Raw genomic sequence first — 24760 nt, 5'->3', positions numbered from 1 at the left:
TTTGCCATCCAACGTATCTTTTACTCTGTCATTATGCTATTAAATGACAGGTAAAGCAACTGTGTAGATTGGTTTATGTATGCTGGTGTTACATTTGCTTTATGTGCACCTCAGCAAGTAAAAACATTTGTCTGCTGCCCCAGTCTCATTCCAGTGGTCCTTTGGACAGACTACTTCATAGGAAAGAAAATGAATAAAGAGAGCGATGAGGCAGGCAAAGGCATTTAAGATCTTCAGATTCATTTGTTCCTACTTATCCTTTCACAGACACTTGTACTCACCCTCGAGGCTTAAAATCTTTAGTTGCTTTCAAAATGGCACGGCAAAGTGATTTTTAGCTGACTTCATAGTCCTACAGCAAAGGCAAATCTTCAAGCTTGTCTTTTCCCAGCTAATTCAAAAACTGGTAAAGCTTGCAGTTTTAGCAGTAGCTTAGCCTTATGTCATACAGTGATGCTTTTTAATAGAGCCTCTATAGTTATGTAATTTGTCAATCTCTTTTTGAATGGTTAATCAGCAAGTATCTAAAAAGCATGGTCGCTTTGAATTCTGGATGTGACTTCAGACACAACTATTAGGAAACTCAGGTGCTATCGGTGCATTAGAACATGTGTCTTTGTCCCTATAATTGTAGGTCACCCTTACTAAGCTTAATTCTGTTTTGCTCCTAACTTCAATGGAAAATACTTAGTGATTAAGCACGTCTCTTAACTTTTTCTGTGCTGGAAGCAGGGCTGTTTATCAGTTGAATGGAATTACCAAGTGGGCATAATCATGGGCTTCATTTTGCTTCCTGTTCAGTTCTTCACAATACCCAGCATTTGCGCTGCTGCTTGTGGCAGCTGAGTGCTGAGCTGACATCTTGATGGAGCAATTTATTGTAACCCAAAGGTCTCACTGCTGAGCTGTAACATTCGGCTCAGAACCCATCACTGTACATGTGAAGTTAAGGTTATATTTTCCCATGTGAATCACTCTACACTTATCCACACTGGATTTAATTTACCATTTCATCATCTAGTTGCTCAATCTCCTGATGTCTTTATGCAGTTCTTCAGTACTTGCCCTCATCCTTACTGCCCTGCCTTTGCATCATCTGCAAACTTGGTGGCTTCAGTGTAGAATAGACCAAGCTTTCAGATTTGTCTTTTGTAGAGCCTGTATTACAAGTTGGCAACACATTAACTGCCTTTGAGACCTTGGTTAGCAAAGCACTGTGTAGTGAGGTGATGTGGCATCAGCAGTAATTCTGCTCTTCTGCCCTTGAGTTGTGACTCTGGTGTGAAATGCTACATGGTATTTGCCATTTGTTACCTTGCACAGAGAAAGAACTACGGGGTTTGTTATGCATTTTTGTAATGCCTAGCACAACAGAGATTCTTGCATCTACCAGTGTCACAAATTTAAAATTAGGTGAGTGCAGTTTTTCAAGATTTAAAATTGCTGATTGTGCTATTATTTGAAAGTTTTAGTAATATCTTCTGTTTTAATTTGTTTCCGTATCTCATTTCCCATGTTGGGGTGTGGAAGACTAATAGAAACTAACAAAGAAAGAGGAAGATACTGTTTACAAAGAAAGAGACATTTAAAATCCTGAGTGTATACAGAGGGTTGTTATTTCACTTGTATAAAGCTGAGATAACGTTTGAAACTGCAGTAGTCTAGAAAGAATCAAATAGAAGCAGTGTTTTTAATTGAACGGTTTCATTTTTAATAGACACATATGGTCTCCATCAGTAATCATCAATCTTATTTGACTTAGTCATATTTTGGCTGGTGGATAATAAACATGCACTTGTGCCATGCTTGGTTGCTGTGTGGAACTTTTGTGGTGTTGAAATAATAGGGGACATTCCTTTGGCATTCTTTCTTGTGCAGCTGTCATTCAAAGCTGAGTGAGGTTAAGAGTTGTTAGAGTAAGTAAGGGAAAAATCTGGGGTCACAACCATATCTTTGAATATCTTTGTATTGCATATTCAGATTTGAGAGTTCAGAACTGGATTTTAGACTAGGCTTAAATTTCAAATCGCCTGGGGCTGGTTTTCTGGCTTGTCGGTTCAGTTGTTGTGTTGTTTTGTTGTTTTTTTTTTTAGCTCTTTTAACTCCCTGAAGTGGGGTTCCCATCCCACAAAGCAGGAGAATGTTGTGGGTGAAATACTTTGCAGCACATCCGCTTGCTGCTTGAAGGCAAAACAAATGAGGCAAGGCGAAACGCTTCTCAGGTGTCTGTGGAAACGTAACTAAAATTTGACTGCAAAGTTCGGCTGAAAAAAGCACCTTCCCACTCAGGGTGGAGGGAGAGCAAAGGAAGTCTGTTCTTGTGTTTTTATCTTACAGAATGGGTTTTGTGGCCTTTCATAGGGTCCCATGTGACATAAAAGCTGGAGCTCTGATTCTCTGACGTTATGCTGCTCTGTGTTTCGTGTCCTGTCAGTCCACAGTAGAAGTGACTGATTCTCCCACCACGTGTGTTTGGGAGCAAAAGGTGTGATTCGTCACAGATGTGCCATTCAGCCTGGAACACTGTCATTCTCATACTAGAGGCATGAGGAAAGACAGTTGTTGTAATTGAAATAGTAATACTTTCCCTGATAGGCTTTGAAACTCTGCAGATTTTAGGAAGAAAATATTTCTGTGGTGATGAGTTTTCAGTTTGTGAAGATGAGGGTGGGTGAGGTGACAAAACAGGAGACTAAATGAATTACAAGCAATAAATGCAATGAACTAACACAGTGTGATTTTTAAATTTGAACTAAGTGGCAGGAAAGATTAAGTGTAAGTATACCTGTATTAACTAACTCTGCTTATATAGGGTTTTCAATAGTGATTTAATTCCTCGTCTTTGTTTTTTCAATTACTGTAGACAGACCAGGAAGCTCAAGTACCCTCATAATTCTTAGGTAATGCAAGGAAAGAGTGTAAACAAATGGCCACGTTCTACTCCAGCCCTGTTATTTAGTGGTAAATAATACAGTTGACAGAATTGAAGGCCTTGCTACATCTTTCCAAAGCATATTCTCGGTTTTTAGAGAATTCTTCTGTGATGTTCTACCTATCTGCTGTCTTGGGAGGGTCAGAAATGGGGCAAAGGCAAGGTACCTGTGCTCTAATCTTCGCTGTTGTCAAGAGGCAGTTGTCAGATTTCGTATGAAGGAGAAAAAAAAAAAAAAAAAAAAAAAAAAAAAAAAAAGAAAAGCAGATCTGAATGGCAAGGATTTGGAGGCCTTTAGTCCTAGATTGTCTTTTCAGACATGATCAACTGCAAGGTTTATACAGGCATACTATATAACGTGGCACATAGGCCACGTTAAATCTGGTCCACTACATCAACTTTGAGGTTTGGTCTCCTGAGGACTACTTGTCATTATCTGTGCAACAGTCACCTGAACATTCTAGGATAGGAACTGTTTAACAAGAAGATTTTGGAAGTTTATTTAGAATAGGCCAGCGTAGCTTGCGGTGAGTGCCATTTCTGCTTCAGAAGAGCTTTCAGACAGGAGGGTAAGTGAGGCTAAGCTATGTTAGTTATTTTTTGGTCCTTCGTTTTTTGGCAGCAAGAGAGTAGACAGGGACTTAGCTGGGCATGGACCCAGGGCAGTGCAAAGCAGCCATTATGATTGTTTAGTAAATGCACTGTTTCTGAAAAGTATTATGCACTAGGCTCAGGCTGCACACTTGTTCAAGTGGTCTGCACAGCCCGACCCTGTCAGGGCACTTCTAAGTAGCCTCTTGGGCCTCCTTCTGATGGGCACCGATGGAGTTGAACCCCCAGCTGTAGCTTGAATGTTTTGATGACTTTTGTTGTCCAATGTACCACAACTTCAGTGGCACTGTTGAGAATAATTTCCAAACTTCTCTGGGGTAGGCAGATCCTTATGATCTATACATCCTTATGATGTAGACTGGAAGAACAGCTAGCAGATTCCTCACTTTTGCATGTTTATTTTAGGTCTTAATAGACTTAAGTATTTCAGGACTCTGTAGTAAAATAAATGCCTGAGGGAACCTAAAATGTTCACGCATAACCAGGGCTGGCAGAAGAACAAGAATTCAGTGTCATGGAATAATTTAGCAGGCTTGGCATTCGTCTTGATGAGGATCTAAACACAGTTTTTAAAAGATTTTTGTGAAAAAAGAGAAGGAGAACATGTTGCTCTCTTGCTAGCTTGGAACTCATCTAGGCACTCTCCTGGAATGGGGGAGATCCAGATGTAACTTGCTGGCCTGAATTGAGCTAAGTGGTGATGGCGATTTTTTATTTTTTATTTTTTTTTAGTGTTTTTTTGTTTTTCGTATTTGTTTGTTTTCTGTGATTGATTGCATCCTCATCCTGTTTGTGTCTCTCATGGACAAAATGTCCCATTAACCAGGTGAGATGCAATGCTGTATTTACATCTGGGAGTAAAAGTAGTTGGGATCTTGTGTTGGTGAGTATGCAGCTGTTTTTGGGGAATGGTTGGGGGTTATTCCATCTAGAAGTGTTCATCAGTATCCAGCTGGAGCACTGCTTTTAAGCGTTTCTTTCATGGGAAGAAACAATGGCATTGTCAGTATATCAGTACCACAAATTATTCAACGTATGTTATTCAACTGAACACTATAAAAGGTCTCTGTTTTGATATGCCAGTTGTTTATGTTAAATGGCATAATTATTTAACTTAGAATACTTTAAACACTTCTACCTGTTTTTGTCTTTAATTTCTGTGCAAATTCACTTCTTTTTTACACTACATTAATTTATAACCGAAGAAACTTGTGAAACTTTTAATTGCAGTATGAAGGCAAATAAAGTTGTCTACTAATGAGAAAGGTGCATAGGAATAAAAGGGCAAGGAGAGAGAAGGGGGGGAAGAGTACAGAAGGAAAGGTTGCCTTAACTTTAATAGGAACGATGGAGGCATCGGGAAGCCTTGTCTCTAGGTCGTAGGTGCTGTGATGGTGATGGCACTGCCTTCTCTTTAAACATGTCATGGAATTCACCAAGGTATGTTGCCTGCCAGCTTTGCAACATTCAGTCTGTAACCTTTTCAGGTTTGTAAGATAAAAATATGATATTTTACTAACCAAAGCGAAAAGGAAACTTAAGTTTCTGTACTTAAACTGGGATCGTGGTAAGAGGATAAGATATGCCTGAAGCAAATAAATAATTTGGTGCGCTCTGTCCAGCGACTTTACATTTGACTAGCTTGGGAACCCCTTTTCCAAAGCCCAGTTAATAGAAAACTAGTGGGTTTTTCATTGATAACATCAATGAAGGATAATTTGAGCCGGGAGTGGGAGGGAAAGAGCTGGATGCATTTTAATCCAATAGATTCTATGAAAACAGACTGTAACCATAAAAATGTCAAATAAAGCAGTTGTGTTGTATATTATTGTTTATAATAAATTGTTTTCTGCTTTTTCTGCTAGCCAGGCTTTTCCGTAAATGTATTTGCCTTCCAAATGGGTATGTTGTTATTCTCATGGAACAGCTGCAGTAACATATTGTACTTGCATGCTAGGATTTTATTCTTTCAAATGGAGTGATGCATGAGTCATTTATGGCTAAAACATAGTAGAACTTATTATAACATTGTTCATAGTGCATCTTCTGAAATAAACAGATCCAGAAAGACACTTGCAGTGAAACTTGGATTTCTAAGAGTTTGCATGAGCTGATGAATATTATAGGCTGATATATTATCTTTATTCAAAAGAAATTTGAGTATAGTTCTTAATATCTCTAACTGCTCACCATGGCATGCATAATCTTAATAGCAGTATGACAGAGAATTTTTATTAAACTGTGCTGATTAACATCCTCCTCTGTTTGATGGGGTCTGACTCTAAAGTATCCTGTGATTTTTCTTCTTGTAGATATAAAAAAGTGTGACCAAGAACAGACTTTATAGTCTCTAACTGCTTCAGAAAACACATAATGAGTGATTATTTGGTGCACTAGAATACCTCAAAGATACATAAGGAAAAAGAACCATAAAAAAGAGGAAACATCTCAGATAACTGAGCAGATTATTACATTGTCTGCATCTCTTCAGGTAGATGTTGTGGCATTTATAGTATAGGAGATTTAAGTCAAGTAGAATGTGCAAGGGCAGCTCCAAAAGTAATTCCTCATATTTTATGATGCTGACTGATTGCATCAGAGGCGGATTTTGGTGGTGTGGTAGTAGAGGTTGAACCTTCCCACTAGTATTCTGTTTAGTGTTGTTGCTGTGTGACAGATGGCAGCAGAGGGACACTCTGACAGAGTGACATCTGAACTTGAAATGCGCATGAAGCAGAAGCGTGTCACTGGATTCCTCTATGCAGAAAAACATTGTACCCACTGACATTCCTCATCGCTTGATTTACGGAGACCAAACTGTACATGTGAACACAGTGAGGTGGTGGGTAGTGTTTCAGCAGTGCCTTGAAAAACAAGCCATGTTCCAAATGACCATACACAACTTTCACACCATGAAATGATGAAAGTCTTGATCAGCTCATCTGCAGAATTTGGTATGGAGCTGAATTGTCGACTTCAGTGCATTGGAAATAATGGTAGCAACACTGGAATGTCACAGTTTTCACCAAATGAATGAAATGCTCACACAGAAACAGGAAGATCACCGTATGCAAGTCTGTCAGGACCTATTGAAACAACACGACTGAAGGTGACTGTTTCCTGGATCATTACTAGTGACGATGCAAGGTCACCACTACAAGCCAGAGTCAAAATGGCAGTGGAGTGGTGACATGTGAATTCTGCATCAAAGACGAAATTCAGGATGGAACCCTCAGCAGGAAAGTGATGTGGACTATCTTTTGGGATAGGAAAGGGGTGATTCTTTTGAATTTCCTAAACAGCTACATAGCAACACTAAGCTGAAGGCTTAAACTTCCAGAGTGAGGCCAGAGAAGATGACTTTTCTCTTGTATTACAATAATTCCAGGCTCCAGTTTGAAGACCATGGAAGACATTGTCAGCTTTGGCTGGATTGTCCTGTCTTGCTCATTCTTTAGTCTGGATTTCACTTTCCAACTTCCAACTTCTGCTCAGGCTGATGAAAGATGGCTTTGTGGGTAACATTTTTCTAGCAATTACTCCATGATAGCAGCTGTGAAACAGTGGGTCACCAACTACTGGTGGAGAGTTTTGTGAGTGTGGCATGCAGGCTCTTTTCATTGCTGGAGAAAATACATAGCTAATGGTGGTGACAGTGTTGAAAAAGTGTTTTGTAGCTGAGAATTTGCTCTATCAAATGGTGTTATTGTGGTATTTATATCTATTATAGTTGTCATTGAAGTAAATAGGAGTCATTACTTTTGGAGCAACCTAAATAGTAAGACCAACTACAACAGAAAAACTGTATTGTTTGTGTATTATTTGCTACTTAAGTATAAACATGCCAAAGTACAAAAGAAGTGAGATGTGGGTAGAACTGGTTTAAATTCTCTATTTCTCTTTCTCTTCATTTACAAATTGCATTTCACATAATCTGATCCTTTTAGAATGAATATGTTTAGCTTGCAAGTGTTCTCGCATAGTCTTTTTCTTATGTAGTGTTGCATTATCAAGCATCATATAAAATTATTTACTTTGTGCTTGCATGAATGTGGACAAAGTCAAGACATTAGTTGGCTTTTTCAGGGACTGCTCTTATAATTGGTTGCAATACTTCTTTGTATAAAAGAAGCATTGTGTGAAAAGAAGAATTGTGTGTATACAAATGTAATCTTGGCCAAGAACCTGCTAAAAAGTGCTCTTTTTCAAATGGGGAAAAAAAAGAATTCAAATAAGGAATTTGTTCATGCCTTTTTTCTTGCCAGTAAGCAGTTGTGGTAGATGTTTTGGAAGTAGAGATAGATGGAAGTGGATGCAAAGGAGTGGATAATCTTGGAAAGCCTATGCAATAAGATACATGAGGAATTTTAGTTTTACGAAGCAGTGCTTCCAGACCAATGCCTTTAAATGCTTTCTATGTAGTAATTGGTTTTTAGCTGGCAGATTTTACGGGTATTGAGAGGTGCATCTTGAAAGAAGAATGCTTCAACTTCAATAATTTTTCAGGAACTCAAAGACTCATACAGCTTTAGCTGGTGATTCCTACCATTAAGATTAAGTGCAGTTGTTTCAGCTTTGCTAAGCAGTCAGATGAGAGTTGTCTTTCATCTCTTTTCAAGCAGATGGCTAACCTCTGTCTGTCAACAGATTTGAATGGCCCAGTTGGTGTTTGGACAAAGGCCCAAGGACTCTGAAACAGCATGGTAAAGAGCTTTCATTACCCTTGGTTCCTGTCAGGCTTAAACAGTTGTTTTCCCTATTTCGGAATCTTTTTTGTATGTATTTTGGCTTAGTCTTTCAGGTCTTTTCTATTTTCATTTAGATAAAACCTCTTAGAAGTAACTGGAGTGGTCTATCTTACTTTGTTTTACTATTCTGAAGTGGTCAAATTGGGAACAAAATAAAGCTTACATTATTATTTCTGGATTTTACAGTTAACAATTCATGAAACTGTTGAACTTCCTTTTGTTCGTTAGCTCATAACTTTATGAATTGCCCTTTTGGATGGAAACTTCCATGTTTAGTCTGAAGCCAGAGTTTACTTTTAACTCCGTTCTATGTTTTCTGACTTACCAAAACTGATGGGAAGGTTTTGTAAGTGCTTCGGAAAAGAAAAATGTTAAGCTTGTTCCCCTGCAGTTCAAAGGATAACTAAATGTATTTGAAATTTACGGGTATGAATTTTACATATAGCTAGAGCACAGTGCTGTTCTGCCAAGTTTAAATACAGAGAAAATGTTACAAAACTAATTAAAAGCTATCAAATGGGGATCTTAGCTAAGTTGTCAAAATAGTTCATAATGAGTTCTTGTACTGGGAGAGAGTAATGAGAAGTATGTAACTTCATTGTTTTTTATGAATGCTGGATATGTTTTCTTACCGGTTTAAGTATTTTTGGTTTGTTGAAGAGGCTTTGTTGAAGCAGCGGTTCTTTCTTTCTTGTTCCAAATGCAAGATCTACAGAGACACCTAAAGAAAGAGTCCAACTTGTTCTGATTACTCAGTACCCAGCAGTTTTTATTGTTCTGTTTTCTTAAATCATCCCGCAATGAGACTGGGCTTTTTTGAAAATCTGTCCCTAAAATACCACCTCCGGCCTGTTCTGACACTGCTGTCTTACCATGGATTCAGTAGCATGGAGCTCTGGTGACCATGTGGCGGATTTTCATTTAAGCTTTCCAGCTTCCTGCCTGTGGTGTTCTATTTGTTTCGGAGGTAGAAACATTTTCTCCACATGGGCAAAGCTGATAAGTTCTGTTCCAGCAGAGAAATAAATTACATGCTAGATGTAATGAGACATCAATGTCCAGTAAATGTCCTGTTGCTTGTGAGAGTGGTGCTGTGTGAGACAACAGTCAATAATTTTCTGGTAATTCTCTAATTCCTTCCCTTCCCAAAAGTTCCTTTGTGAAGGAGTTGGATTTAATATAGCAGGACAAAAAAGCCTCGACACAGAACAAAACTCAATAGTGCAGCAGGAAAGGGAGAGCTCCTGAAAATAGAGCAGCAAAGAGCTCGCAAGCCAAATATAACTGCTAAGCTGGTATCTTCAGGCCTGTGGACGCTGTGCAGTTCAGGGCTCCTTCACTGGTCTGAAGTTTCATAAGCAGGAATGCTGTCCCCTTTCTCATTGCTTACTTGATGCTTTTATAAGCATCCCACAGTTCTTCCATTTTATTCTAATGGGAATTTTTACTGGTTTACTTTATTTTCCTGGGAAAACAGAGGGTGTAACAGCACAGCATGATGTTTTCTTTCACATGGAGTAGGACTTGGGCTTTGGCAGCTCTTGGTTAGGTTCTGTACAAATTTCTTTACCACATCTCTGAGAAAACAAGTTATTTGCTATAGTCTGTATGACAGTCAATCCAATGCCATTAAGAATTTTTCCAGACACTTTGCTTCATAGATGCAGCTCCCTTAAGATGAACTGTGAAATAGCTGCCATGCTGGTAGTAAAAGTGGACAAAACTGGCACCCTGTCTATTGTTCAGACAATAGGGCTCAGTAAAATTAAGAAAACTCAATGTAGTCCATAGGTATTTAGTTTTATTCCTCCTTAGATTAATTCTTAGCAGGGTGGAGGGAATGAGGATGGAAAATTACCTGACTCTATAAACTGAATGATATATGAGTCATTCTCAGAGTATTTATTTTCTCTTTAGCAACTCTCTCACCAGCTCCCTTCCAAAGATATCCTGAAGTGCCCTTGTGCTCCTCAAGATGCATTTCCTGCCCTGTTTCAGAAAGGCAATTTTCCCCCCTCCCCCTATTTTAGCCCAAAGGAACGCTGAAAATAAAAGGTACATAGGCTAACACAGGGTCATGCTGTGGAAGAGTGATAAACCAGATGTGACATGGCTCAATCCATCTCAACTCTAATAATAAAATGTCACGGATGGGAAGAATAAAGCAGCATTTCTTCACAAAGGTTACTTTTTTTGGTGATTACTCTTTATGAATTGCTTTCTGAAAGGATATCAGCATCCAAAAAAAATTAGTCTTTTACAAAGGTCAGGGTGGAGTGGAAACAGCAAGCTTCAGCTTTGTTGTTGGGTGAATGTAGGACGTACAGAGACTGCGAGAGTGTCCAGCCTTGTTGTATGACTTACAGCATATATCAGCAGCCCTGTTATTGATGCTTAGTTGCATTTCTGGAAAGAAAAAAAAAAAAAGTTGGGTGTTTTCCTGATTCTTACTTATATGGCCTACAAAAATGCCTAAGGGCATTTTGAAAGGGCTGGACTCTGCAAAGCACTGCAAGTGGGACCTGTCGCCCTGTTTCCCTATAGCTTCTACAGCTGCTGTGCTCATCCACCACAGACTGGCTGCCAGTGCTCATGAGATGGTGGCCAGTGGCTGTGTGTAAACAAGTCTGCTGAGCTGGTATCTCTGTCCTGGCTGTGATGTGTGAGGCTGGGATGCACAATCTTGTGTCCTAGCAGATGAGCAAAATGGAAGGTGGCATTTCCATGAGAGAACTTGTACGTTGTAAGTGAAGATAGGTAGGAGTCAATGGAAGCATTTTGCAATCTGGTGTTCGTTTGATCAGCTTGCTTTTGTCCAAAAATCCACTGCAAAGGAGGGAGGAGGAGTATTCTTCTAAAAATACTAAGACCTATCACTTAAACTGGAACTTCTCATTTGACTCAGAAAACCATTCTCCTGAAAATAGCTTTCTTTTCCCTTTCCAACTTGGTGTGTACGTTCTTTTAGTTAATGTTGAGGCAAGTACAGTTGAATTGAATAGAATAGCTCCTAAATTAAATACTGAAAGTGAGAGATGATTGGATTTTGAGTTTGGCTCGTGAACCTTTTTGCCTCGCTGTTTGGACCTTCAGTCTGCACCTGGCTGCCTATTTGTAAGGTAATACAACTAAAAAATAAAAAAAAAATCTGAGAAGGTGGAAAGTGATATAGTTAGGTTAGAATAATCTGTCAGCTAAGGATCAGAATCTGCAGTTTCTTTATAGATTGAACTTCCATTTAAAGGAAAGATCAACACATCCTTAGCTCTGGACCGAAGGAACTGCTGTGATCATGCAGTCTGACCTCTGCAAGAAGAGGGCATTTCTTTCATTTAGCAATCTGCTAAACAGCAGCTGTTAAATTTCCAAAAACAACAAAAAGACTCAAAAGGCAAAGTCTTCATTTCCGAAACGAATGCCAGTTGTAATGCATAAACATTCTTCTTGTGAAATCTTTTTCAGAAAACAATCACAAGCTTTATATTACTGGCTCACAATTATCATAATCTATTTCCAAGAAGGGGGAAAAAAATCGGACTAGAATTTCTCTTGCTTTCTAATGAATTACTTCTTTTCTTAAATCAGTGTTCTCATATTATAATCTTGTAAAGTTTCAGCTTTCACAATCTCCAGAAACAGTTGCAATTTTGTGAGTTAAAAACAACACAATTCTTTAGACATAACTTCTCAAGGATGTCTGGGAAAAGTGGGCATCATTTTTATTTAAGATTTGCATCTGAGATGCAGTGGTGGTTTGTTAGCATTCAGGGAGAATTGGAACTTGGGAAGTGCACTTTCCAATTCAGGGTTTACAGTTTCATTATCTGCTGTGTAAAACTAAACCAAAACCATTTAAATGGAAAACCCACAGTAGGCTGCATGCATAGTTTTCAGGCATTTTAAAGCAATTATTAAAAATAAAAAAAAAAAAAAATCACTAGAATGATTTTTGCTGAAGATAGAAGTTTGTTTATAGACTTATGTCTATATATTCATGTTTTGAAAAGACAGTCTATGCATATATTCCCTTGGGTAGATTATCACAATAACAACAATTGTTGACTCTAGTATAAGTAGATAAGAACTGTGTTGGTTATAAATAATCATTCTTTGTGTGTTACGCCATAACAATTTTCAGTAGTTCTTTTTGCATGTAGAGTTTTAATTAAGAGATAACTGTCACTGCAGGTTGACTACAGAAGGCTGAAGTATCCAGCAGAGAGATGAATGCCAATGCCAAGTCATACAGGTTGGATAATGTACAGGGAGTCCAGAATTAAAAATAAATAAACAGGTTTACAATTAAATCTTGCTTATTTCTGACTTACTGTGTTATATGAAGAGATGAAAAAATACAAAATCTGTCTGCTTAGGGTTGTGTGTACCAGGAGGTTTTTATTTTGTCAATTTGCATCTAATACAGTGGAAATTGGATCTTTGGGATGCTATCAGTAAACTTGTTAGGGATGGTATAGGTGCCCTGTTTAAGAGTGTTACAGCTTTCTGCACACTAGGAAGTCGTACAACAGATTGCAGAGACTCATCTCAGCTTGATTCGGAAGGGCTGTGAGTATCCTACTGCCTGTTTGAAAGTGTTTTGATTTCTAATTAATTTAGCCAGAAGATGTTATTTCTGACCTTCACAAACCACTGACCGTCTGATTCTAGTTTGAAAAATTGCATTAACTGTTTAAAAAATGCATCTCTTCATCTACTGTTGTCAGAAGCAAAGTGCAGAATTAATATATATATATTTAGCGTTAGTGAGATGTTAAGTGTATAACACACGTTCTGCACAGTATGTGATTGTTTTGTGGTTTATGTGACATAATGGCATTTAACATAACATGAAAACTTTATTTCTATGGAATCACCAGCAAAAATCCCATTAATTTAATCAGGAAAGGCACCTACCTTGCAATTTGTAATTTAATAGCATTTTCTTACTGACGTTGAAGTCAGTAAGTACTCTTTACCACTAACTTCAAAATAAGCCTCTTCCGCTCTGGCTTTCAGATGCCAGTGGAAGAATTTTTTATTCAGTCTCAGTGACAAGGGCTGCCAAGATTGTGAAACGAAAAATGCATTGTTCTGCCGTGGCTAAACAGCCTAAACAGAGCTGTCGGCTCTTAGATTGCCTTAAGCATCCATCAGGAGTCCCACGTAAGAGTTAGGTGAAGGATTTATGCATGCTGATTGAGATTAAAATAATAGCCCTTCAAATTTTTTACAGTGAAACTACTTTTGTAAAATGCGTAACCTGCAACACTTTTTATGTGGTGTGAGTTGATAATGCTAGATCTTCCGTTTTTTCTTTTCAGATGCTTTTTTTTTGTTTGAAGTACATAGTAATGCCAATAGAAAAACTATGCAGCATGTATAGATTTATAATTTAAAGATCACAAGTAAGCTTTTTTCCCTGTTACTATTATATCACCAGTAAAGTGTCTGTTTCAAGAGTTCTACTCTGTTTGGGAGTGTTCTTAAATGTGTGTACTTCTGGGCTCTGCAGAGACATTCTGGGTCATCTCTCCCAGCCCACCCACCCTGCAGCAGTAGGAGATCATTACTATTGCTTCTCTTACATCCTACTTTTCTCTTGAATCCCATGTTCCAAAAGTGTCTGATGCCATTTTCTCTTAAATAAATCTAGTGAGTATGCAGGGTGTAAACATAAGTACATACCCACTGCTGTTGAAGCAAAGTGCTGCTTTAACATGCAGTGACTGATAAAAGATGAAAGCTGAGTAATTGTTTCATCTGCTTTTCATAATACAAATAAGTATAAAAGATTTTAATGGCTTTGCTTTATTTTTAAAGCTTAGGGTGTGAGTGACCTAACATATACATCTGTAAGGTGTGGATTGCAGGTGTGTGGGGGCATCCTGGAGACTCTGGAGCTGGAGGCAGTGCTCTTCCAGCATGTCCTCTGGCCCCCACACTCTGAAGAAGCCACTGTTGCTTCCAGGCTCTCATCCCCATAGTGCTACGCAGCAGCAATTGTCAGCCTCAGACTTCTGTGCCTTCATATACTTTTCCATACACAGCATCGCCTCTACTTCCAACATTTGTATCGTCTTTGCGTGTACCAGTGCTGATTTTATGCTGTTCCGTATACTTCAGTCACTTTGTGAATGTAGACCCAAAACAGAATTGTACTTTTTTTTTTTTTTTTTTTTTTTTCAACATAATTATATTTAGGTAACTTTCTTGGTTTATATTCTTCTTACAGCCAGTTTTCTTTGGGTTTTACCTTCTTTTGGTACTTATTTCTTTACAAAAATAATTAGCATCCTCACACATTGCTATATTGAGGGTGATACTACTGGAGTTTGCCTGTATTTTCTGCAGACTTCTGTATTTCCATGTGAGAAATCTTTATGTACTTCCAGAAAAATTAATTAAAAATCGTATGTTTTCCATTATGAAAATACCAACATATGAAGGTGTGTTTATCCTCTTAAATCTAATAGAGAAGATCTAAGTACTTTTAAGTGTACTTTTTAGTAGTAGAAAATAGCTTACTGTCTTACATTGAAGTCACAAAATAGAAACAAAAAATCTGCTTTATTTAAATATGGGCAAGAGACAAAGCAGAAGAACTGAAATTCTTGCTGAATGTACACCAAAAGAAGTTGGAGAAGAGGGGAAAAAAAATGATTTCTGCTTTTCCTTAGAATAAAATGTTGTTTGCATCATTGTGTGCCTTTAAGCTGTAGGGAAAAAGACTGTTAATTAACAAAACTGGATTTTGCCATGCATAATGATTCTTGTGATTTTTAAACATGTTTACCAAGATTTAAGAGTTATTACCAAGTAGTTTGAAATTCCTTTCATTCCATATACAAAAAATCAGAGAGGAATTTGCACGATGTCTATGATCCCTCTTCTAGTGCTAAGTTTTTTGGTTTTTTTTCTTAACTTGTAGCTTATTCTATAAATGGCAGCGTAGATAGCTATCCGTCTTTACACTTGGAATCGAACAGGGGCTCACACTAAGGTTTTGCAAAGATCTGCCAGTGCTGGATGAAATTGTACAGAAATACGCATCCCAGCTGGTTGGCCTAGGGTTCTTGTGAAGAATTGGCTGGTGCTGTCACTGGCTCCCTGTTCTCTGTAGACCGTTCAACTTCGTGACAGGAACGACCTGCCTGCTGCTGTAAGGCTGATTTAGAAAAATCACCAAAGTTGCATGATTTGCTGCAAGGGTTACAGGCATAACCACCTAATTTTTCCATTCGCTGTCCCCACTGAGTATGCTAGTGGAAAATTTGCTCGTAACCCCATTTTTCTGCCTTGTACCTGGCACCTTGTTTTCTGAACTGAGAAACTGTAGTCCAGAGCACCTGAGGATCGCTCTTTCCGGATGGATGCTCACCAGTGCAGTGTCAATTAGCCACATAGCGTTGAGGCAATTAATAAATCTGGATAAATGAGGGAATTTGCAAAATAATTAAGAGGTCTCGGACATGACACATCTTCAGGCAATAGGATATCTTGTGTGATTATGGTTGGTGTAGTCAAGGCTATGTTGTATATGAAAGTTAATGAGTGTAATTGAGGAAGTGAAGGGAAGCATATTGAAAACATCTTTATGCATAAGTTCCATAGGTATGCTGGTTTGCTTCAGATAATACACATCTGAAAGGCTGTTCTGTACTCAGAGGCGTCTAAAATCAGGAAAGGAGATGTGTTCCAAATTAAATTTAAAAAACAAAAGAACAAAGCATATTGTTAGTTTTTACTTGGGAAAAAATAATTATCTGAATGAGATACAGTGGTTATCTAAATCAGTTTGGACATGTGATAAAGAAAGCTTTAATTACACTCTCAATAAATAATGCAGGTCACTGAGGCAAACAACATAACAAATCAAGGTGCAGCAAGAAAAACTGGTAGCTCTTTATCTTGAACTTAAATAAATGTCTGCTTTCTTCTTCCAAATTCCCAAGTTGAGCACTGTAAAATGTCACTCCCTCATCCTTGTTATTTCCCCAGCCATAAGCCCAGGGTTTCATGCAGGAGTTACTTGATTAATGGTAAGAGCTTGGTTCCCTTCCAGAACCAAAAGTGTTTTAAAATTGTTAATAGTATATATTGCGCTGTTCCCTGCAAGTCTGAGAGGAAGTAAATGGCCTGAAAGAATTAAGCAAACACTTCTTAGCTAGCTTCTCACATGTTTCTTTCCTGGGAAACCAGTTGGTTAGGACCTAATGTGTTTCAGTGAGCTCCTAAGATGTTATGTCTCAGGCTATGCTGAATGTGGATGAAAAAAATTGTTTTATTCATCAGGATTTTAGCATTGTACAAAGGAGAGGGAGAGACGTTGATTCAAGTTATCCGTGCCAGCTCTATTATTATATTAAACTTTAATATAGCAGTGAGAGGTACTGCACTTTTCCAGTACAACTATGCTGTAGAGTACGATAAAATACCAATGATTAGATGATAGAAAAGCCCTCTTTTTCCCTTACTTTAAATTTAGGTTCTTAGTCAGGAATGGTATCCATGAAAGTTAATATCTTTTTTTTCTTTTTTTTCCCAGAAATTATGTAATAAAGCTGCTTCATTATCTGTTACAACTCCCCACCTGCAGGCAATAAAATACTTAAGACTGCCAAACTACTTTATTCTTACACCATGTAAAGCTAAATCTGCTTTTAAATACTATTGGTAGTGTTTGTTGCATCTAGAGCCCAGTGGAGATAACAGAGGCAACTCTGTTTCAGTATTAAACCTATTATATTCATATAGCAAGAGTACAAAAAGTTGAACTTAGTAGTTGGATCTGTCAGTCTCATGCATGAGGTAAGCACTGTGCTTCAGGATGAACGTACTCAAGGAAGTTGTTTAACAACTGTGATAGTGAGATGGCTTGAAGTTCCGTAGGTGGATCCAATAAAATAAGAACGGAGACAGTACCAAGTTACCACCATATGTGTTAACACGGTCTTGGCTTTGAGGACTTGTGCAGAAGTTATCTAAATGACATCGCCTCTCCTAGTTGTATTCATTTTTAGCTATGAAAGAACTCTGGCTGCCTTCCCTAGAACTGAGGAAGGTCTCCACAGCTGAGTCTGCATCTCAGTGCAGCATGGAGGGGAAGGGATGGAAAGAGGCTTGGCACAGCTCCCTCACTGGGAGTGCTAAGTTACAAAGGGAGGAGTCTCACTTTTCCATCATATGCCAACTTTCTCTTGAACCTGCTTCTTCCTACTGGTTCTAAAGACCCTTTCTTGTTGTTTTTACCATTCAGTCAGCTTTAGAGTTGCCTTGCTCTTTCCATTAACCACATCAGTGGTGGAAAAAGCACTCTCTAGGTCACTGACACAAGCTCAACACAGCCCCTTAGGAAATGAGGGTAATATAGGAGCAACAGATTCACAGCACAACAGTCATTACTACGCTAGTCTTTTCTGCCCCTTTGGGACGTTCTGGCAGTTCTGTGCTGGTGGTGACTGCTGCAGAGCTCTTCAGGATCATTTCTTTGTCTTAAGGAATTTAGGTATGAAATCAGAAGTCCTGAAAAGTCTGGTATTTTATCTGCGCCAGCCTCAGCTAACTTGATTCTTCTAGAAGGAAATGTAATTTGGCTGTGGTACCTGCAAGAGATGTCAGAGAGCTGAGTAAATGCCTGGACAGTTTCAGAACAAATACACAAATATGGGTATTCCATTGTGAAGAGTGAAATCACAGCTACTGTAGTGTAGGGTGGTCTCTACCCCCTTCATCCTCGCGCAAAGGTGCATATGGTAAATTTACAAGGATCGTGGCACTCCACACTGACAGGCGCATCCTCTAAGAAGAGGACTTGTTCCGGATATCAGATTGGATACTATTACACACCCTGGTGCCCTGCTTTTTTTCAGGAAAAAAGATAATCCTGGTATTCTGAAAAACAAATCCTCACTAAGGAAGACCACATAAGCTCAGGCATGGCATAGGCCTCTATCTACTGGGAGTGGTCTCCTTAAGCACAGACAACTCAGGGCTGCAGATCTGTGGACATCTTAAGTGCGATCTGTGCTGAATATACATGGCAGGATACTCTACTGCTTCTTGGGTTTTATTTTGTTAAAGGACTAAATGTTTTGTTATGATATCCCAACGCTTTATTTAAACTTGTTGTCTTTTGTGATGTCTTTACGGTGATTGCAAGATGCGGAAAGGGGAAGCAGCCATTGCATATGCATGTTTTATAAAATTTGTACAGATGGACTCGAGTTTCACAGATGTCCCTTTCTAATGGGTTTTAAATAGTATCTGTGTCTGAAAAAATGCTATTAAAAACTTTTTGTTAGGATAACTTGTAGGGTAGCAATTTAAGGCTGCGAGTTTCTGTATCTGTAAGCTTGGAAAACAGTTTTTGTTTCTCTGCTTATTTGTTTTATTTTCTTCCATAAATACAGGTATGTTCCTCTGAAAGAGGAAACTATGTATTTGGTTATATGCTTGAGTACTTCTGTTCTGCTAGTTCACCTGGTTAGGTGAGATGGGAATGGAAAGAGAGTGCAGTGTGCGTGTGTTTCCTTTACATAAGCATTAGTATTTGCTAGACAAAAGAGTTGCTTCAGTTCTGACAGTGGCCTAAGAAAATAAGTGCTTAAAAAAATAGAAAATGCTATGTTTCCCAACTAGTTGCACAGCAAATATTTTATTTCAATTGGCACCAGCTCTTCTGTCCTTCCGTTTTGCAGAGATGTTGGAATTTTAGAGGAGCAATAGACACTGTACATTGAAATAGCAAATCATGGCATTGCCTCGTGTATTGTAAAGCATCTAAACCAGTATATTACATGATGTTGTCTTATTTTTTTTTCCATCTTTTTATTATTTGGGGTAGACAATTTGGCTTTCAGTGATGCAAAGAAGAATTAATTTGTTGTTCATGTCATATCTTGACCCATTTTTTAATTTTTTTTTTCCCATAGGTCCTCCCATGCCATCCTCCTCATCTAGTCCATCAGTTACTGAACATTTACACTCCCCTCCTCCATCACCCAATCTCCATGACAACCAGAGGTGGTTATTAAGTAATAATGCCAACCAGCCAGTTCAGGACTCTGATACAGATGAGGACTATACTGCCAGCTCTTTTCTAGTACGGACCGGTACTGTTTCAGTGTCTGTCCCAGGTCATGGTAAGAAGAGGACGCTTTGTCCATAGTTTGAGTACCCTTTTATTTTCCATCCTCTTACAACATTGCCTAACAAAATTAAAGCATCTAAATAACTTCATATTTTATATTGATTTTACTTGAAATTTAGCAAATGATGTTTCTACTTCAAAAGTACTGTAGCATAAGCAACAGTAGAAACTCAATGTATTGAAGACCATTTAAGTTATTTTAGAATGCAGTACTCATATGAAGCAGTAGCTATTGATGATTTCTTATGTAATGCAGTTTGTTGCGACTAGGCTTTACTTACATATTTTGAAGGGTATGATGAAGTTTGTTAAACTGTAACTTTTTAATGTAAAGTGTATCTTCTACTACCTCATCAAGTTTAAAAGGTTCCAGTTGCTGCTTTAGTTTCCCCATAGGTGGGAGAAGAGGATTTATGTTTCTGGATAGGGCACTGCAGGTTAGGGAAACAGCTGTAGTGGAAGAAAGCTGTGTGGTCAAAGAAGAAACAGCTCCAAAGTGCATGTTACTGTGGCTCTTATCCTCCCAACTAGTATGAACAACCACTGGGAGAGAGATGAGAATGAAACACAAGTACTTGCTTATATGTCTTGCTGCAGGAAAAAGAATCTTGACCTTTTTTCTATCTTTCTAATTCTTTAAAAAAAAAAAAAAAAAGAAAAAAGCCACATGGTTCCTTTTTTGGTTGTTGTATGACTGAATAAGCTTTCTTGGGGTTGATCAACAAAGTCTGGAACAAGAATTTTTGGTTTCATGGAGCCATTTCTGTTTTTTGATTGCAATGAACCATCCTACATATCAGTCACTAGAGGGGGTTTGGAGAAATATTTTGCCTGCAGATTGTAAATTGATTTGTTGGACAGAATTATTTTGCGGAGTGAAACGGTCTTCCTAACTACAAATGCTACTTTACTGTTATGTCTCAATCTTCTAAGAGCAGTTGCGCACATGGATTTGACAGTTTTTATTTTGAAAAGACATCATGCTTTGAAAGACGAGTTGAGATTGTAGTGGTAGGAGCTTAAATTCTTGAAAAGTGAGCATTACAGGTTTATTTTTGCATTTTCAACTCGTTCCATTTTTAATCTATGAGGACTTCTCAAAAGCATGGTAATACATAATGCAGGTTATGTAATGCAGATGTCTCGTTTCTTTTCTGTCAATGAATGTGGTATTTGTTAGATAATATATGCATTATCCAAAAGGTAGACTGGTTTAGTTCAGTAAGTCAATACATTTAGATTGCTGTCTTATCCATCAACCCCCCTCCTTTGCAAATGAAATATGCAGTAGCAAGAGAAAGCTGTTAAGAATTTTGGATGTTTGGGATGAAATTTTTAGCTCTCCTAGCCTCTTAAAGTCATTGGATCAAGTAAGTACTAAGTATTCATCAGTCCTCTAGGTTTTGGCACTTTGCTGTTTCTGAAACTTTTGGGAATTGCTTGTCAGTGCGGGTTGGTCAACCTTGAGGAATGTTCTGCAATCGATAACATCCCAGCCAAAATAAGTTCAGCTAATCCCACAGCAAGTCAAATCTTGGCCCCTCAGCTGAGCAAAACAAAGTTGTTTGGTTTTTATTTTTTGACAGGGCAAGAGTTAACACCATAGTGTACATTAAGAGAGTCGTCTTTGGTGAGACTGTGGCTAGCCAGAAGGGACAACCAGCATGCTCTAAAAGTTTATTTTTCTCTTACCTTCTCTCTTTCCTCTGTGCTTTCCTTTCTCCTCTATCTTCTGATGTCTGTAATTCACCCCTTTCCTGTATTATGTCCAATGGAAGTGCTTGCAGTTGCTGCTTCATACTGTCAAAGAGTGGAATCAGTGATACACATACACTCATAATCTAGTATTGCTGGCAGTCATATAATACAGTTAATGAACTTACTTTCCTCTTCCTAAGATCAGACTTGTTTTTAGAAGTGCTTGAACTTGCTGAATGCAGTTACTATGTCAGTAATTGACGAAATTCAAGTATTGCTGCTTTTTTTCTTTTTGCTGGAAGATGAGAAGACCATAGGTGGTTTGCTATGAGTCACTCAGAGCAGGATCAGGGATTGCATTTCTTAAGGAATAGGATGCTTTCATCCAGCATGTATGTGAATATTGCTTGGGAAATCTACTTGCTTGATTCATGTTGTTTCTTACATCTTATACTGCTGACTTATTAGATGGAAAAAATGGTGTTCTTTGTGGAGGAGAAAAAAAGACAGTGGTTGAATTTAGTAATCAAGCTAATTGTTTCTATGCTACTCATAACTTCTACTTAGTGATTTGCATAGTTGCATAGCTTTTTATTTTACTAGTAGATCTCTCCAGATCTGCGCTAGAAAATAAAAGTTGCTTAATTGTGGCCCTTGGTACTCTCTTAGTGTATTTTCTTCAGCTAAAATGCTAATACAGCATGAATAGGATATTCCTCTCAAAGAAGAATGTCATTTTTCTCACCAATCTTATTTTAATGCATCTAAATACAAAGGAACCTTCCATTCTACGTGATTTTAATGGACACAATAACTCAAGTGTTATATTTTTGGATAATTTTGTTAGGTATCTTAGCTAGGGGAAGCATTTTCAAAGCATTTAGGATAGAAAAGGTGCTGACAGAGAATAATTCTATTACCATTTTCAGTTATATTGACTTTTTGTGAGTACAAGTTAAATTACTTTCTCTTCAGCCTGTGCAAACATCTATTTGTTTTCTTTTAGTCTGAGTTGATTTGTTGAATATAGCAACATCCTTAAAATTTAAAGGATTTGATTGTGGTTAGAGTTCTGTTAATCTACACCTTTGGGTTTCTTTTGTTTACCAACACAGATTAGCTTTCATTTAAGAAATTAGGAAGAAGGGAAGTGAGAATGATTAAAATCCATCTGTTGGATGCTCACAAGAAGTGGTCTTGATGGAAGGTACTGCTAGTAGCTTTAGAAATTCATGTCAGACAAGGACTGTTGTGTACAGTTTGCTAGGAAACATTTGATTTCTCTTAAAGAGGTGCTTTAACAGGTGTGAAATTCAGGAGAATACAAATTTGAGGGCTTTCAGTTTCCTTGATTTTTTTGTTGTTCCTTTTCTCCACTGTGCAGTTCAGTCTTACTCTACTGGTTCTGTCCCATCAGTCAGCCTATTGGTCTACTGATTTTGGAACAAAAAATATTCATATTTGGAGATCTCAGTGTGCATTATCAGTAACTGCAGACATCAAATGCTCTATTGTATAGTTCTGGTAATCTGAGAACTTTCGTTCATGATGACTCATTAGAATTTGGTGGGAGAGGCTATATAAACGTATCTGTCATACTGAAATTGCCTATTGTTTTTCTCCTACTACAATACCAAAAATTCAAAGTGAAAATGTTTAGCTTTGCTGCAGGCTGCTGAGAGAATGCAGACCAAATGCTCAAGCATGAAAGAGATTATGAAGGCACGCGCAAAGCATAGATGTTGGGGTATTGGACTCGATCATCTCTTGAGGTCACTTCTAACCCCTGCAATTCTTTGATTCTTTGAAATGGATATTTTTAGTTTTGCTCAAATCTACCCTTCAACTATCATGCTTTATTTTTCTGCCAAGATATCTCAGTTCATATATACCACCGTGACTAAGCAATCTGTAGTTTCCATATCCTCCAACTTCTAAGTTGTTCTTCTCACTAGAAACAAATGAAATTGAACAGTAAACGTGGGAATCTGTGTTAAAAGTTAGTGGTGGACTTAAGACAGCTCTTACAATCTTGCAGTTCTTGTAGTTTCTCTTGAGAGAACAGAAAGACCTCCTGTTTTACACCAAAAGCAAGGGACAGTATGTGTTCCCCTCTGTACCTGTGCTACTTCCCAAGAAGGTTGGAAATAACCTGTTGTTATGAATGTTAAGAGCCACAGTAAAGTAAGTCATCTCAACATCTTAGAAGGACATCATGGGCCTTGGTCTCTGCACTTACTGGCAGTCTTGTTTCAGTGTCTGCGAAAGACTGCCTAGCTCTCATTCTGAACTTTCCTTGCTGTAGTTTTTCCAGAAGGGAAGCCACACATAATATTGAACTAAAACTGAGTGGCCAGGCAGTTGTCTGCCATGTAATAAAGAGCAATTTAGTTCTGATTATTGGAGAAGAAAAGGAGGGAGAAAAATGCTGGATGAGAAGGAGGTGCAGACAGGGTGGGGTAGGATCAAATGCTTAAAAGCTGTTTGGGCATTTCTGCTGATGTGTATGTTTGCTGCTTTTTCCTTCTATTATTCGAAGAACTCACAGTCCATGTGAATTCCATGAAAACTCCCTAGGTGCCCCTTCCTTTCATTGTCATCTTAAGCATTGTTCATTGAATTAATCTTTTTTTTTTTTTCTTATCTTGTAATTCATGATAAATTTTGTCATTGTTGTATCAGTACACATAATTTGTCTTCAGGTCTGACACTGGTCCAAAGACATCTTGCTTTAAAAAATGAATTCAGTCCCATTTGGTTTGAAGTAGTCTCTGATAATAAATTAAGAATAATAGATCAAACTAGGAGTTGTGTTAAAGCACATCATGGGGATATGCTATAATCTTGGTTTTATTTAACATCATCGTTAATTATGTGAAGGAGTAAAAATGGCACTAATAAAGTTTCCCAGTGATACTAAGTAGTGAGAGTTCTGAGTACCAATTGGGGACAAAAAGTTAATAGGAAAGGACAAGGAAAGATCGTTAATTGTATAGCCAGAAACTAATAAGGTGATGTTAGAACTGAAAATTTTAAACTGGCCTGAGATGTAGAACACTGGGGGGGGGGGGGGAGCAGAAGAGGAAAAGTGGTCCTGGAGATTTTTAGTAACACTGAACAGCAAATCAGACATAAATTTGCAGTGTGGTCTGACTAACAAATATAGATTGAGCCAGGCATGCAAATGCATTGGAAAAGAGAGAATTGTGGGTATAACATCAGTGGAGTATAAATTCTGATCTGGGGCATCTTGCTTTTTAAAAATTACTGTCAATTTCTCTTATTATGGTATTATTGCTGGCTAGTCTGCTGTTCAGATAAATCAGAGTGAAAACATTTAGGAGGGTGGAGATAATAATATATGGGAATAGGTAAGAGAACAAAACTTAATATATGAGAATAGGTAAGAGAACAAAACTTCTACTCATCACGTAGTCTAAAGGCTAATTAAGTGCTGATGGAAACCAGCAACTCAACGTGGAAGGAAGCATTTTACATACCATACAGATATAATTAAAAGCAATAGAATGAAAATAAAGAGAGGAAGGATTCAACAAAGTGTCAGGAAAAACTATCTACTAGTGAACTGTATTATGATGTCAAAGGCTGTCCCCAGAGAAA

General features: G+C 38.0%; 1 protein-coding gene across 7 annotated transcripts in view; it reads left to right on the top strand.

The window, feature by feature from the left end:
* TENM3 (teneurin transmembrane protein 3) overlaps positions 1-24760 on the top strand; it is a gene marked incomplete at both ends in the record, with an annotated part of 305029 nt that overhangs the window by 120854 nt on the left and 159415 nt on the right. For 2 of the 7 annotated variants that reach the window (XM_079534380.1, XM_079534379.1), the window contains one exon: positions 19224-19433. The exons of the other annotated variants lie outside the window; for them this stretch is intronic. In XM_079534380.1, the coding sequence (XP_079390506.1) occupies positions 19224-19433 (210 nt within the window). The remainder of the gene's footprint in view (positions 1-19223; positions 19434-24760) is intronic. 7 annotated transcript variants of the gene reach the window in all.

This window comes from Tetrao urogallus, assembly GCF_951394365.1.
Source record: "Tetrao urogallus genome assembly, chromosome: 4".
Lineage (NCBI taxonomy): Eukaryota > Metazoa > Chordata > Aves > Galliformes > Phasianidae > Tetrao > Tetrao urogallus.
Note: the sequence above shows the minus strand (reverse complement) of the source record. Positions and strands in the feature narration are given on the sequence as shown.